The sequence below is a fragment of the Cupressus sempervirens genome, chromosome 7 (assembly GCF_028749045.1).
Source record: "Cupressus sempervirens isolate cs-2001-9-10 chromosome 7, ASM2874904v1, whole genome shotgun sequence".
Taxonomy (NCBI): domain Eukaryota; kingdom Viridiplantae; phylum Streptophyta; class Pinopsida; order Cupressales; family Cupressaceae; genus Cupressus; species Cupressus sempervirens.
The window spans coordinates 798,300,370-798,313,219 of NC_143124.1; the positions used below are offsets into that span (position 1 = coordinate 798,300,370).

Here is a 12,850-nt window from a genome sequence, read left to right on the forward strand (position 1 = left end):
AAATAAATAAAATTTTAAACATATTAGAATGATTGAAATTATTCATGACATAACATCCATTAAAATGCCCATGACACGTCGATGTCTTGTAATTAAAAAAAAAAAAAAAATTCATCCTTCCATCTTAATGACCCCAGTCACCCACCAAGCCAACAATAATACTATAATAAATAAATTTTAATAATTAATAATATATTTAAGACAATAATAAAGTTTGGAGGCCATATGTCTTTATTATACATTTTTATTAATAAAATATTTATTTTTTAGTCTCTGATAAACTATTTTACCATGGAGTGCCGAAAACATTTGAAGCGAAAATTGACCGTTGTTTTGAACGTGGGAGACAAACTGGCAACAATAAGAAACAAAGCCGTCCAAGCAAATTGAATCATCTTGTGTTTACTTCTACAGTTCGATAATTCTGCTATATTTTCACAGTACCCAACAACTAGGAATGAAGAGGGCACTTTAATAAGTTCAGTATACCCAATTCATCAATCAGATATAATTAGTTGGGCAAAACAACGCTCAATCGATTGTAGCAATTGAGAAATATGGAGAAAATAAACTGTGAAAATGCGGTTTTTTTAAGAAGATCATCCATTCTTGCAAGACATCTACATTTCCATCGCCATGGCTGTGGTGGGGTTGATGGGATTCAGCAGCTTCATTGCTTGGAATATTCTCCACCAGAATCTGCTTCAAGTGAGCCTTTCTTATATAGATTCATGTATTAGATGTTTAATTGTCTTCAATATTACGAACTTGCTGTTCTGTGGTCCATTGCCCTTAATTTCTGTATCCATGATAATTGGAAACATAAGAACTTGTTCGGAAGAAAGCCAGTGCAATTTTAACTTGAATTGTGAATACTCGTATTGTATAGTTTTAGGTTTTCTTTCTAAATTTTGGAGGTTTTTAAGATAATAATAATAATAAAATAAAAACCTACTCAGATGAGATTTTTTTGAATCCAAAGTTCTCACTACTTGAGAGTCCAAAGTCTGCTGGTTTATCGCTAAAATCTCCCAAATAAAAAATGGATCACTTTTCACAGAATGCGAAAACCCTACACCATGTAAAGGATGATTGTTTGTACATGCTAAAGAAACTACCAGATGTCAAATGGTGGTTGGTCAATAGGTGACAATACTTTTTCTCATTAATAATCCACCACGAATCAATACTCTTGAGTCCTTAGCTTTAAGCCAAAGAAGCTCAATGTTTTGTGCACCCGATGCCTAGGGCTGCAATAAGTATGGGATATTTATTCTCCTTTCTCAAGAAAAAGAGAGTGCGATTATTTGTTTTAATTTCTTAGGCACTCGGGCAGTAAAAAATATTATTGAACTGTTTTAATGGCAAACAAAGTTTCGAACATTGAGGTCCTATAAATGGGGCTTCCTAAACAATAGAGCTGGAGCTGCTTGCTACTTTTCAGGAATATTTTGAAGGCAGTGGTCCCTTGAATTTTGTTGTCTAGTTCAACTTAAGAGTTTCATAAATGAATGAATGAACGATTTTAATGATGTCCACGAGACCACAGCAGTCTATGGGACCAACAGAACATGCCAAGCAACTTCCATATTTCTTTCCATTTCCAATCTTCTGATATGGATCTTAACCAAAAAATCTGCCATTTGTTTGATCATGTCAACTTCAAATAAACTATGCATGTTGTCCACTTTTTGGATGAAATCACAGTAAGTTTTGATGTTGTCATAAGCTGTGCACTCAGAGAGAAAATGCCATTTTGTTTCAATAGCTCCCATCCTACAAAACATACATATACTCTCCTCCCAAGCCTCTTTGGGCCTCTTCCATCTGCCCGTCTTGCACCGGAGGTGATGGGATTCAGTCCTCAACTGAGCCAATAACAACCTTGCCTTACCTTTAATAGCGGTCCCAAGGTATGCTTTCTCGCCACGATCCTCAGTTGGGTTGAATTCTTTAATGTAATAAGCCCTTTTTCTGCCAATATTATTATTCCACATGGCCTTTTGAAACTTTTCTCTAACAAACTTTTTTATGCCCGCCTTATTGATTAGACACTCCCACACCTTGATGTTTCATTTATCCATCCATTTAATGTTTTGCTTCATCCAAGTTTTCTTCCTACAGTTAAGAGCTTCTTCTTTCACAATTTTCGGGCACCAATGGTCATGCATGTTTTCCATCTTTTTTAAGTAGCCAAGTAACCAAACTATCACTGAAGCCTCTAATGAAAAAGCGTCAGCTTCTGACAAATGAGTTTCATAGGGAACGAAAGATTTGACTTTGAGATTGCTTGAGATTAAGTGTTTTTGAATTCTCTCTATTTGCCTCCAACCACATTTTGACATGCTGCCCCCCCACACCTCGCAACCATTAAGGACCACTGGCATGACTAGCAAGCCGAAGATAGTCTTCTTAGTTTTCCAATCCCATAGTTCCACTGTCCTGCATCTATTCTAGAGTAGAAATGAAGCTTTCCAACCCCTTTGAATCCTTTTCACTCTACAAGTCTCCCAACTGAGTTTATAATGAAAGTCAATCCCAAGGTACTTCTATTCTTTCACAATTTACAGCGGGCTGCCTTCGAAAAGGAATGTAGTACTCTCGTCCTTTCTCTTTAGAGAGAAAATCATGGCTTTGGTTTTGGAAATATTCACCCGCATACTAACTTCATGGCAAAATCTCTCTAAGGCCCTTAAATGATCTCTTAATCCTTGACCTGCTTTTGCTACCAAAATAGTTCATCAGCATATAGAAGAAGCTTCACCACATACCCTGCCAACTGAACACCCTCCCCCTCCGAGTTATCTAACCAAGTTTCCAGTTTATTGATGTAAAGCCCGAACAAGGTAGGGGATAAAGGGCATCCTTGCTTGACACCAGTGTCCATTCCCAAAACATTTGGACATACCATCACTAGTTCTGATTTTGGCTCTGACTTTCTCATATAATCTATGCATCACTACTTTATATTCATTTGGGATGCCAATTCTTTCATTCTGTTCCATAACTTGTCTCTAGGCACCATGGCAAAGGCTTTCTTGCAGTCAACAAAACAACAGTAAGCTTCTTCCCCTTGATAGTCTCACACTTTCTCTATTATGTGTCGAAGAGTGATGCAATGGTCAATGGTGGAGTGTTTGGATCTGAAACCTGCCTGCCCTCTTGTTCTTTTACCTTCACTTTCTGCCCATTTTCTGATTCTACATTCTATCATGCTCCCAAAAAGTTTTCCGAGAAGCGGGTTAATCATAATAGTGGGGTAGTTCGATGGATTGTTGATATCACCGCTCTTAAAAAGTGGGATAACCACACTAGTAGTCCAGTCTAATGGGAAACCCTTGCAATACCTGTCTTATAAATACAATACCTTTGTCTTCTGTACTTTGTGCAATCATTTTCCTTCCAAAATTATTTTTAAGACAATTCTGAAATTAAATATATGACAAGTGGCAAACAACATTCCTAAGCTGTGGGGACAATTTCTAGCCCCACCCTCTTTTATCCGCTTAAATATGCAATGCTTAAAAGTAACTCCTATTTTGAAATAGAAGATTCCAAATAATCTTGTACCTAGACAAAATTTTGTTCATGAGACCATTCTCTTCTAAAAAATTAGAGCTTAAGACCCCCTCATGGGATCCCTGCCTAAGGGTAGCTTTGCATTATGTGATGGATTACAGTGAACTGAAAGTAAATAAATTGGAATTTGATGCGAAGCATACCAGAGATATACAAGCATTTCTTTCTTCTTAATTATGAAGATATTCTCCTTCTAAAGGACTTGTTTTAAATAATAATTAATAGCCTGATTTTGCAAATTCAAGAATCAGCGAAGTTTCAAATGCATGCAAGGGTCAATTTCACTTTCAGCATAATAGCTACTACAGGGGTTATTTATTCTGTCAAATTGTCTGCAACATAAGGGTCAGATGTCTGCAAGGGCCAATCTGACATTCAATTTAGTAGCACCAACACGTGGGCATGTATTTTACTAAAATCTACATGTGCATGCAAGGTTCCCAATCATATTTGGCTTAATAGCCAAGACAAGGGTGTATACATTTTGACAAGTCTCGCCACATCTGCTAAGGGTCATAAATGCACAAGGCTCAATCTGATAATTTAATGGCCCCAACATGATATTTGTTCTGTTGAATCCACCTATGCTTGCTAATGTTCAATCTTGGTTCCCAACATCCATCACAGGGGATATCTATTCTGCCAATTATGCCTGTGATAGGTATTGTCAAATGCCTGAAAGGGTACATCTCACATTTGGCTTGAAAACAATGTGAAAGGTATCTCATTTGCCAAATTTTCCCAGAAACAGCTCCTGCCTTCAAATATATGTGTCTCTAGTATGTGAACCCTTACTGAGATTTGAACTATAGTGGATGACTTCACATGTCATCAATCCCATGATTTGGCCAATAACACATTGGCACTGGTCAGTTTTCCCTGAAACAAAGATGTTGCAGAGTGTTTCATGTAGCTGTTTGACAATTTCCGATTGGAGAAAACTGTCTTTAAGCCTTCAAGTTGTAAGGGCCTAATCAAGCACCTCTTTTTGGTGGTTTGATGTGAATTTACAAGTTGATTTGATCTGTGTTTAAATCCCACAAATAAATGGCATGTTCTTTCCCAAGAAAACCTGAAAAAGTTTTTTGAGGCTATGATAAATTCACAAATTGTTAGGGATACACATGGACACATACTGGGCCCTTACAGCCACGTCTCCGTTCTTGTTTTCAAGATGGGCACAAGACAAGAGTGCCACCTTTGTTTCCAACAAAACCCCCCCTTGGCATCCTGCAAGACCCCAAATTGAGGAAATGTAGCCAAAATGTGTCCCTAAGTCGGGATGGCAGGAAACAACAAGGGAAAGCCTGGCTGTCCTAGGGATGGCTGAGGATGTCCTAGACACCCCTTGACTGCCTGGAGGATGGCCAGGCATCCTTGACATACAAAATAACTGTGGGAGTTCGATTTCATAAAAAACACAGTTATATTAAAATAGACTTTAGTAGAGGCGTGGGGTCCCACAAACCCCAACACACCCCTTTATACAACCTAAAATGAAAACATTCAAAAACATTTTTGTTTTCATGTTTTCATGCTACGCTTGGATGGAAGATTGTCGTGTTAGCCGCTGCAACTGGAGATTGCTGTCATTTCTCTGAAACCATGCCTTCTTTTAAGTGTGAATAAGCTATCACTACCAACCTACCACTGTCTGACACCTCAAAGTTTGAATTGTTTTTGGTTTTTTCTTGAAAAGAAACAGTGAAACTTTGGTTCAGCAGCTTGTAGATAAGTTTGTTTCCTTCAGTGTTAGTTTTCCTCATAGTTGTATTAGTTTAAAAATCATTATTTCAATTTTTCGTTTTTCTCAAAGTCAAACAAAATAAATCAAAATGAGAAGCAGCAAGGAAAATGTGAATGAGGTGACCAATGAAGAAGGTGTTGAAGTAATGAAAATAAAATATAACTGCAAGTTGAAAGTGTAGCTCCAAAAGACCGCTTTGCATGCACTTCATCTGGATTTAAGCCCTTTCAACCAAAAAAAACCCTGCTTCAATTTGCCACCAAATTGACCACTAATAATGAGGGGTAGTAGGATTGGTTGTGTCATGTTTGCAATACTGATTTCTGTGGGAGTTATATCAGATTTGAACATCATTTATTGAGTGATTCTGGCCATGGGATTAAAGTTTGTGGATGTATAAACTTGAAAAAACCCGTTCAAATGCTAATGTTGGTAGGGGAGAGTGAGGAAAAACATAAGAATAAAAAGTGCTAATCTAGTTCAATGCAATCTATTGATGAGCATTCCAATCTCTTAGTTGGGGAGCACAATGATAGAGAGAAGAGGAAGGCCACTTGTACTACAGCCACAATTAAAAAAATTAGAGTGACAGGGATGACAAATTTACAAAAGCACAGGCAAGCCAATGATTCCATGGAAAAGTTTTTTTATGCCAATGCCATCCCTTTTCATTTGCTAAGGTCTTCTTTATTCAAATTCATGTTTAAACATGCAATAGCAGTTGGATCCTGTTATGGTCCTTTTCGAGAACAGAGACTGTATACCTTCCTCCTTGACAAACAATATCCAAAGATGAACATAATAATGGAAGAGATAAGACAAACATGGATTGGGACTGTTTGTTCCATTGTGGTGAATGGATGAACAAATATTTGTCATTGGCTACTCATTAATATTCTTCTCACATGATCTGTTCATTCATATGTTCTTAGAGCCATTGACTGTTCTGGGAAATGTAAGAATGGTAATTATCAAATTTTCCTTTTGAAGGAGCCATAGAGGAGGTTGGGCTATTTAGTGTGTTGCAAGTTGTGATAAATTCCACTCTTGTCTATAAGTTAATTGGATTGATGTTTGAGAGTGGTTGCACAATAATTTTTTGGACTCCATGTTATGTTTGTGCTTTCAAAGGCATTACCAAATAGAATGGGTGGAGACAACATTGGCTGAATATAGAGTAATACAAAGGTTTGATGCAACTAGCAAATGTGATGTTCTGTTGCCCTTTTGTCGCAACCCTACTGGGAGACTATCAACCTTTTACCAAAGACGTCAATCAATGATGACCGTATGCTAGTACCTGATGGCAAAATGCTACTATATGGTGACTACAATGCAGTGAGGGGTGACCGTACGCTATAATAACAGGTCCGTATGGTATGGATGGATTGGTGTACAGAGAGGGAGGTCGATGTCATTGGGGCTGTATGGCCGTATGGTGAAGTAGTGGGCCGTACAGTGGAAGACTAAGTGGGCCGTATGGTGGCTTGGTGGGTTGGCTGTATGTTGAGTTCAAGGAAGGCCATACATAGGGTGGAACTCTTGGCCATACGGTGTGCCTGAAGGGGGGATGCCTGGGCCGTACAGTATGCCTGAAGGGGAATGCCTAGGCCGTACGGGTGATGTAGGGAGTTGAAGACAATGGAGTAGGGGTAAGGGTGGTGAAACAAAGAAAGTTAAAATGCAGATAACAAAGAGATTGAATTACCCAGTTAGTCAACAAATAATTGATCAATTTAAACACAATGACTTCTCCAATTTGCAAAATGAAGGTGCTCCGATTTGCCAGATCCGAGTGAAGTATTATAGGCGATGGAATAGGGTGAGGTTTGAATCCCACCAAAATTGGAAACAAGCTAAATAGGGAAGGTCTTTCACTTCCGAAATGGCAAACAACAGAGAATCCCAATAGGAATTCACAGTACAAGAAGTATAATCAAATCACATACCTAATGACAACCTACAAGCCATGCTTAAATATCCATTAGGGAAAACTTTCCGAGGGTGTACAAAGATAGCCGACGACAACACAACTACAGAAACAAAAATAAAAATGGGTCCGAGATATATTAAATCAATTGGCCCAATTACAATAGCTTAATTAAAATTTATTTTATAATGGGAACATTACAGTCCTCCTGTCCCAAATTTTTGCTTATCCTCAAGCAAATGCAATGCCGGATGCTGTAGAATGTGCTTGCCCTCCCACGTTGCGTCGTCCAATGGAAAATGTTTCCAATGTACCAAATATTCCTTCACTGTGCGGTTCCACAGGGTCTTCTCACGTACTTCGATAATCTCGGCTGGTTCCAATATGAGCTTTCCTCGTTCATTGAGTGGTGGAAGGTCTGCCGCTATTGTGACGTTCTGTTCCATAACTTTCTTAAGGCAGGAGACATGAAAAACGTTATGAATACGACTCCCCTCTGGAAGTTCCAGCTCATAGGCAACTTCACCGATGTGGCGAACTACACGATTGTCATGTCCCCATTTTCGAAGGCAGTCTGATTTAATTAATTTAATTAATTAGGTTGTTCAAAATAATGAATATTTTATGAGGACGGCTAATTAATTAAAATATATAAGTGATATTAAGTTAATTATTTATAAAGTTATCAAATAAATAAATATTAAAAGGTAACTTTATATTTAATTAATTTAATAAAGTGACTTGAATTATAAAATATTTTATAAAGTCACTTAACAGATAAAATAAAATAATGTTCTAGAAGCTTCTGGAGAAAGTGGAGGGAAAAGAATAAATAGGCACCCCGGGGCTCCATTCTAATCAAGCAGTTGTTTATTTCTCTCTTGATATCAGATTGTGATTCAATCACATGTGCATTGTGGAGCCTAGGGTTTCTGCAAGTGTCACAACTGGCCATTGAGAACGAAAACTCTCAATTGGTTCGCAATTTTGAGGGTGTGAAATATCACCTGAATTATTGCAGATTGGAGGTGACATTACAGTCATTTCATCGGGGCAAAAATCTGTGGCCTAAGGCCAAATTTTGGAGGATCATTCTGAGAATTGATATTCAAAGATTTAAGCTATTTGCAAGGTTTGGAGTTCATTATTTTACAAGATTAGTGGGCAAGAGGAGTAAGGCGACTTCTTCAGCATTCTATATAGAAAGGTCGCAGTGTGAACAGATCGGGGATAGAAGAACGAGTTCCAGAGCCAACCTTCCAGCAGCACTTTCGTATATCATTAGGGCCGAATCTGGGCCGAAGGCAAATTGCAAAGATCATTTTATGGTGAAGCACTTATGAACATCGATTGCATTGACATGCATTATTCCTGAAATCAGGCCGGCCAGAGCTAGGGACATTCGTTGCACAGCTATATCAGTGGTCGGATGTATTACTAGCATGAGCCTGCAGCTACTCCAGGCTTTTCTTTGACTCGATTTGGAAACCCAATCGCAGCAAGAGTGGGAAGCAAAAACTCACAATCCTCAAGCGCTCCAGACGGGTATTACACTCGAAGTTTACTGCACGTCTCACAGGGCATATTCGTCAGCAAGAGCATGTGTTAGGAAGATTCGGATGAGTTCGGCAGCAGATCAATAAAATCGCCTACAGTTTGGACATCATTGGGGTGGCTCCGAATTATTAAAAATATATAAATCGCATAGACCACCGCAATCACCCGGTCATTTTGATTGAGAATTGCAGGGCGATAGTGAACCTTCAGCGTCCATCACCAGTTTGGGAAAGGCATTAATGAAATCAGTGATTGAGACGCAACATCAATGGAGTCTGGCCAGAGGTATTAATAAATCAGTGATTAAAGCGTATTAGATAAAATCGCAAGCTCAGCCGTATTTCCGGAATCCACATTGAAGAGGGCGGACAGTGAATTTTTAGTCTCATATAACGATCCTAAATTGCATGCAATTCAGAGCTCGCAATATCTTGACACCGGGCAAATTCAGTTTTCATCAGTTTGGGCACCATTTGGAAGGAACGCAGTGGTTGTTAAGAACAGATTGATACAAACCGGATCGAAAGTAAATGATCAACAACAGCATTACAATCGGGCTCAATCCATAGAAGCGAGGAAATTCCAGGTTCTTAATATCATTGTCCTCATTGTTTGAAAAACCAAGTTCAGAATTGAATTAACCACTGTTATTATTTGTCAGCTTCTAATAAGAATTGCAAAGAGATTTCCTTTATCGAATATGGTTAAAGCTACTGTATTACATTTCTGAATAGCTACTTAATTCCGTGAAATTGATAAGACATCACATCCTCACCCAATTGTCAGTTGCATACCAAGTTTTGACAAGTCATCACAGTACAGTACTGGTTCTTCAAGTGACTTAATAGTAAGGGACATCTCGGAAGTAACAGAGCTTGCTTGCAAACTGTTTGACGAAACGTCAAACAACTAAACTATAAAGATTCCTTGGTGTTGGAATAAGTTATAACCTGCTGGGGTTATTTCAACTATAAGGACCATAAAATCGTGGCTTCAATTTTTCTTTCCCTTTTTTCTTCAATGAGGATTGTCGGTATGGTTGAAGTCTGAGATAGACCAAGTCTCCCACTTCGAAAGTTCTCTCTATCTGATGTCTGTCGGCGTAGATTTTCTGTTGATTCTGTGCTCGTTGTAAGTTTTCCTTCAAGCATCTCAGTATGTCCTGTCCTTCCTGAAGCCAGTCCCTCGCCCTTGGTGCACAATTGTCACCCAAAATTGTGTCGATGAAGGAAAGGGGTTCATACTCGTATAGTGCTTTGAATGGTGCCATCTCGATGGACATCTGATATGTGGTATTGTAACAATATTCTCCTAGGTGTATCCATTTGACCTACGCCCGTTGTTGATTTGAAATGTAGTTTCAAAGGTAACCTTCGAGCCATTTGTTCACAATCTTCGTTTGTCTGTCTGTCTGAGGGTGGTAACTAGTACTTGGTGACAATTCTATCCCTGCCAATCGAAACAGTTCTATCCAGAAGATACTGATGAATCGCCCATCCCGATCACTGACAATGTTTCAGGGTAACACGTGCAAACAAAAGACTTCTCTAAAAAATAGATTGGCAACTTGTGCGGCCTGAAACGTTGAGGGGATGGCGAAGAAATGTGCGTACTTTGTCAATCTGTCAACCACCATGAAAATACAATCCTTTCCGTTTACCTTAGGAAGTCCAGTTATGAAATCCATTGAGATACTTTCCCACTTATGTTCTGGAATTGGCAGAGGTTGCAGTAACCCGACAGGTAGAGTATGTTCGAATTTCTTCTGCTAGCAAACCGCACACTCTCTTACATACTACAATACATCTCCTTTAAATCCTTTTCATGAAAACCTCTCCCTGAAACTTTTGTAAGTTTTGAGGAAGTCCAGGTGTCCTGCCAAAGGTGAGTCGTGTACCTCCTTTAAAATTTTTTGGCACTAAAAATATATAACTCTTATAGTAAATGATGTCGTCCACCACTTTGTACCGATCAGCCTGGGTGTTGCCATCCATTAGCTCATAGGCAAATGTGTTTTTGGAATATTCTACCAACAAATGTGCCTTCCAATCTGTTGAAATCTGGTTTAGTGAGCAGATGGTGGGTTTCCTGGACAAGGCATCTGCAACCACATTGTTCTTTCTTTTCACATATTCAATGTCAAAATCAAAAGCCTGAACTTTGCTTACCCATTTTTGTTGCCTCTTGTTCAAGTCCCATTGCTCCAGAAAATATCTCAAACTATTGTGATCCGTACGAATGACAAACTTGGCACCCACCAAATATTGCCAAAACTTGGTTAGTGCATGTACAATGGCCAACATCTCTTTGTCGTAGATGGAATATAAGCATTTCATTTGCGTAAGCTTCCTGCTTTCATAAGCTATGGGGTGTCTATCTTGCATCAGTACCGCGCCAATGCCTTCTCCGGATGCGTCACACTCCAGAATGAATGGTCGAGTGAAATCAGGTAATGCAAGTACGGGACAAGTGCTCATTACCTCTTTCAGCTTATCAAAAATGAGTTGTGCCTTTTCATTCCATTGGAAAGACCCCTTCCTTGTCAGATTCGTTAAGGGTGCCCTGAGCTGAGAGAATCCTTTAACGAACCTCCGGTAATAACTGCACAGTCCAAAAAACCCTCACAAATCCACGAGTGGTTTTTGGGGAGGCCAATCAAGGATAGCCTGAATCTTCTCCTGATGAACTTGAATTCCACATTTACTAACAACATGCCTCAAGTACAATATTTTTGTCATACCGAATTCACACTTGGATTGCTTGGCGAACAAAGACTGCTCCTTCATGATCCTGAAGACTTCATCCAAATGCTTCAGGTGCTCCTCTCTTGTCCTGATATAAGTAAGATCATCAAAAAATACCAATAAGTACTTGCGCAATTGTTTGTTGAAGATGCGATTCATGCATGATTGGAATGTAGCAGGTTCATTTGTTAATACAAATGAGATGACAAGGAACTCATAATGTCCATAGTGACATCGAAAGGCCGTCTTTTCCACATTTTCCTTATGCAGATTTGATGGTAACCGAAACGAAGATCTATTTTCAAAAAATAGACTACGCCATGTAATTCATCTAGCAACTCATCTATCCTTGGAATGGGATATCTATTCTTTATTGTTTTTTGTTCAACGCACAATAGTCCACACACATGCGCATCATTCCGTCCTTTTTGACCAAAACCACTGATGACGCGAAGGGGATGGAACTAGGACGGATCCATCCTTTTACTAGCAGTTCCTAAATCGTCTTTTCGATCTCATATTTGAATTTCTTGGGATGGTGGTAGGGTATGGTTATGAACGGCTTGGCCCCTGCTTCCAGCTTGATAGTGTGTTCAAACCCTCGATGAGGCAGTATGCCAGGAGGAATGTCTATAAAAACTTGATCATATTTACTTGAAATATTCTGGAGATCATCATTTTGGGGAGGTGACCGTTGCCCTTTTATAGGTTTTGTTGAGACAAAACAATGTGCAGTCCAAGCAATGTCATTACGCCGAAAAATTGCCTCCATCCGATGTGCAGAAACTTCCTTCGGACCTTCATTTGCCATTCCGCGGAGAACAACCTTTTTTCCATCGACAACAAAAGTGAAGCCCATCCGTTTGAAACTCTGAGTGTATTCATCAAGTGTCTTGATCCACTGTATGCCTAGAATAATTCCATATCATCAAGGTCCACTATGAAGAAATTATCGGTCATCGTGTGATTCGCCATTGTGATACTTAGCTGAGGAACAAGGTGTGTGCAGGGCAAGAGAGTCCCTCCAACAACCTTGACCTGAAATCCTGCATACATCTCTATAGGTAGACCTCTTCGTTTCACCAGAGTGGAGTTTATTGGGCATCACCATAACCCTTTGTCCTTGAAGGGTTCCCCATACACGAAACACTGTGCATCTTGGGCTACCAACTAGGGCAATAGTTCCTCTGCGTCGTACCAATGCTACAATTCTTTCCGTACAGTTCAAACTAACCATTTTGGTGTCCTTTTGGTGTTGGCTGTCTTCGGTGGGTATATCTTCCTGTTCGTCCT

At 39.2% G+C, this 12,850-nt stretch overlaps 1 protein-coding gene across 2 annotated transcripts in view; it reads left to right on the forward strand.

The window, feature by feature from the left end:
* Positions 1 to 315: 315 nt before the first annotated feature.
* LOC149549771 (acyl-coenzyme A oxidase 3, peroxisomal-like) overlaps positions 316 to 12,850 on the forward strand; it is a 59,453-nt gene continuing 46,918 nt past the window's right edge. The window contains exon 1 of one of the 2 annotated variants that reach the window (XM_089793036.1): positions 316 to 708. In XM_089793036.1, coding sequence (XP_089649162.1) covers positions 558 to 708 — 151 coding nt within the window. In that variant the 5' untranslated portion in view covers positions 316 to 557. The remainder of the gene's footprint in view (positions 709 to 12,850) is intronic. The other variant, XR_016354139.1, reaches the window with a different exon arrangement.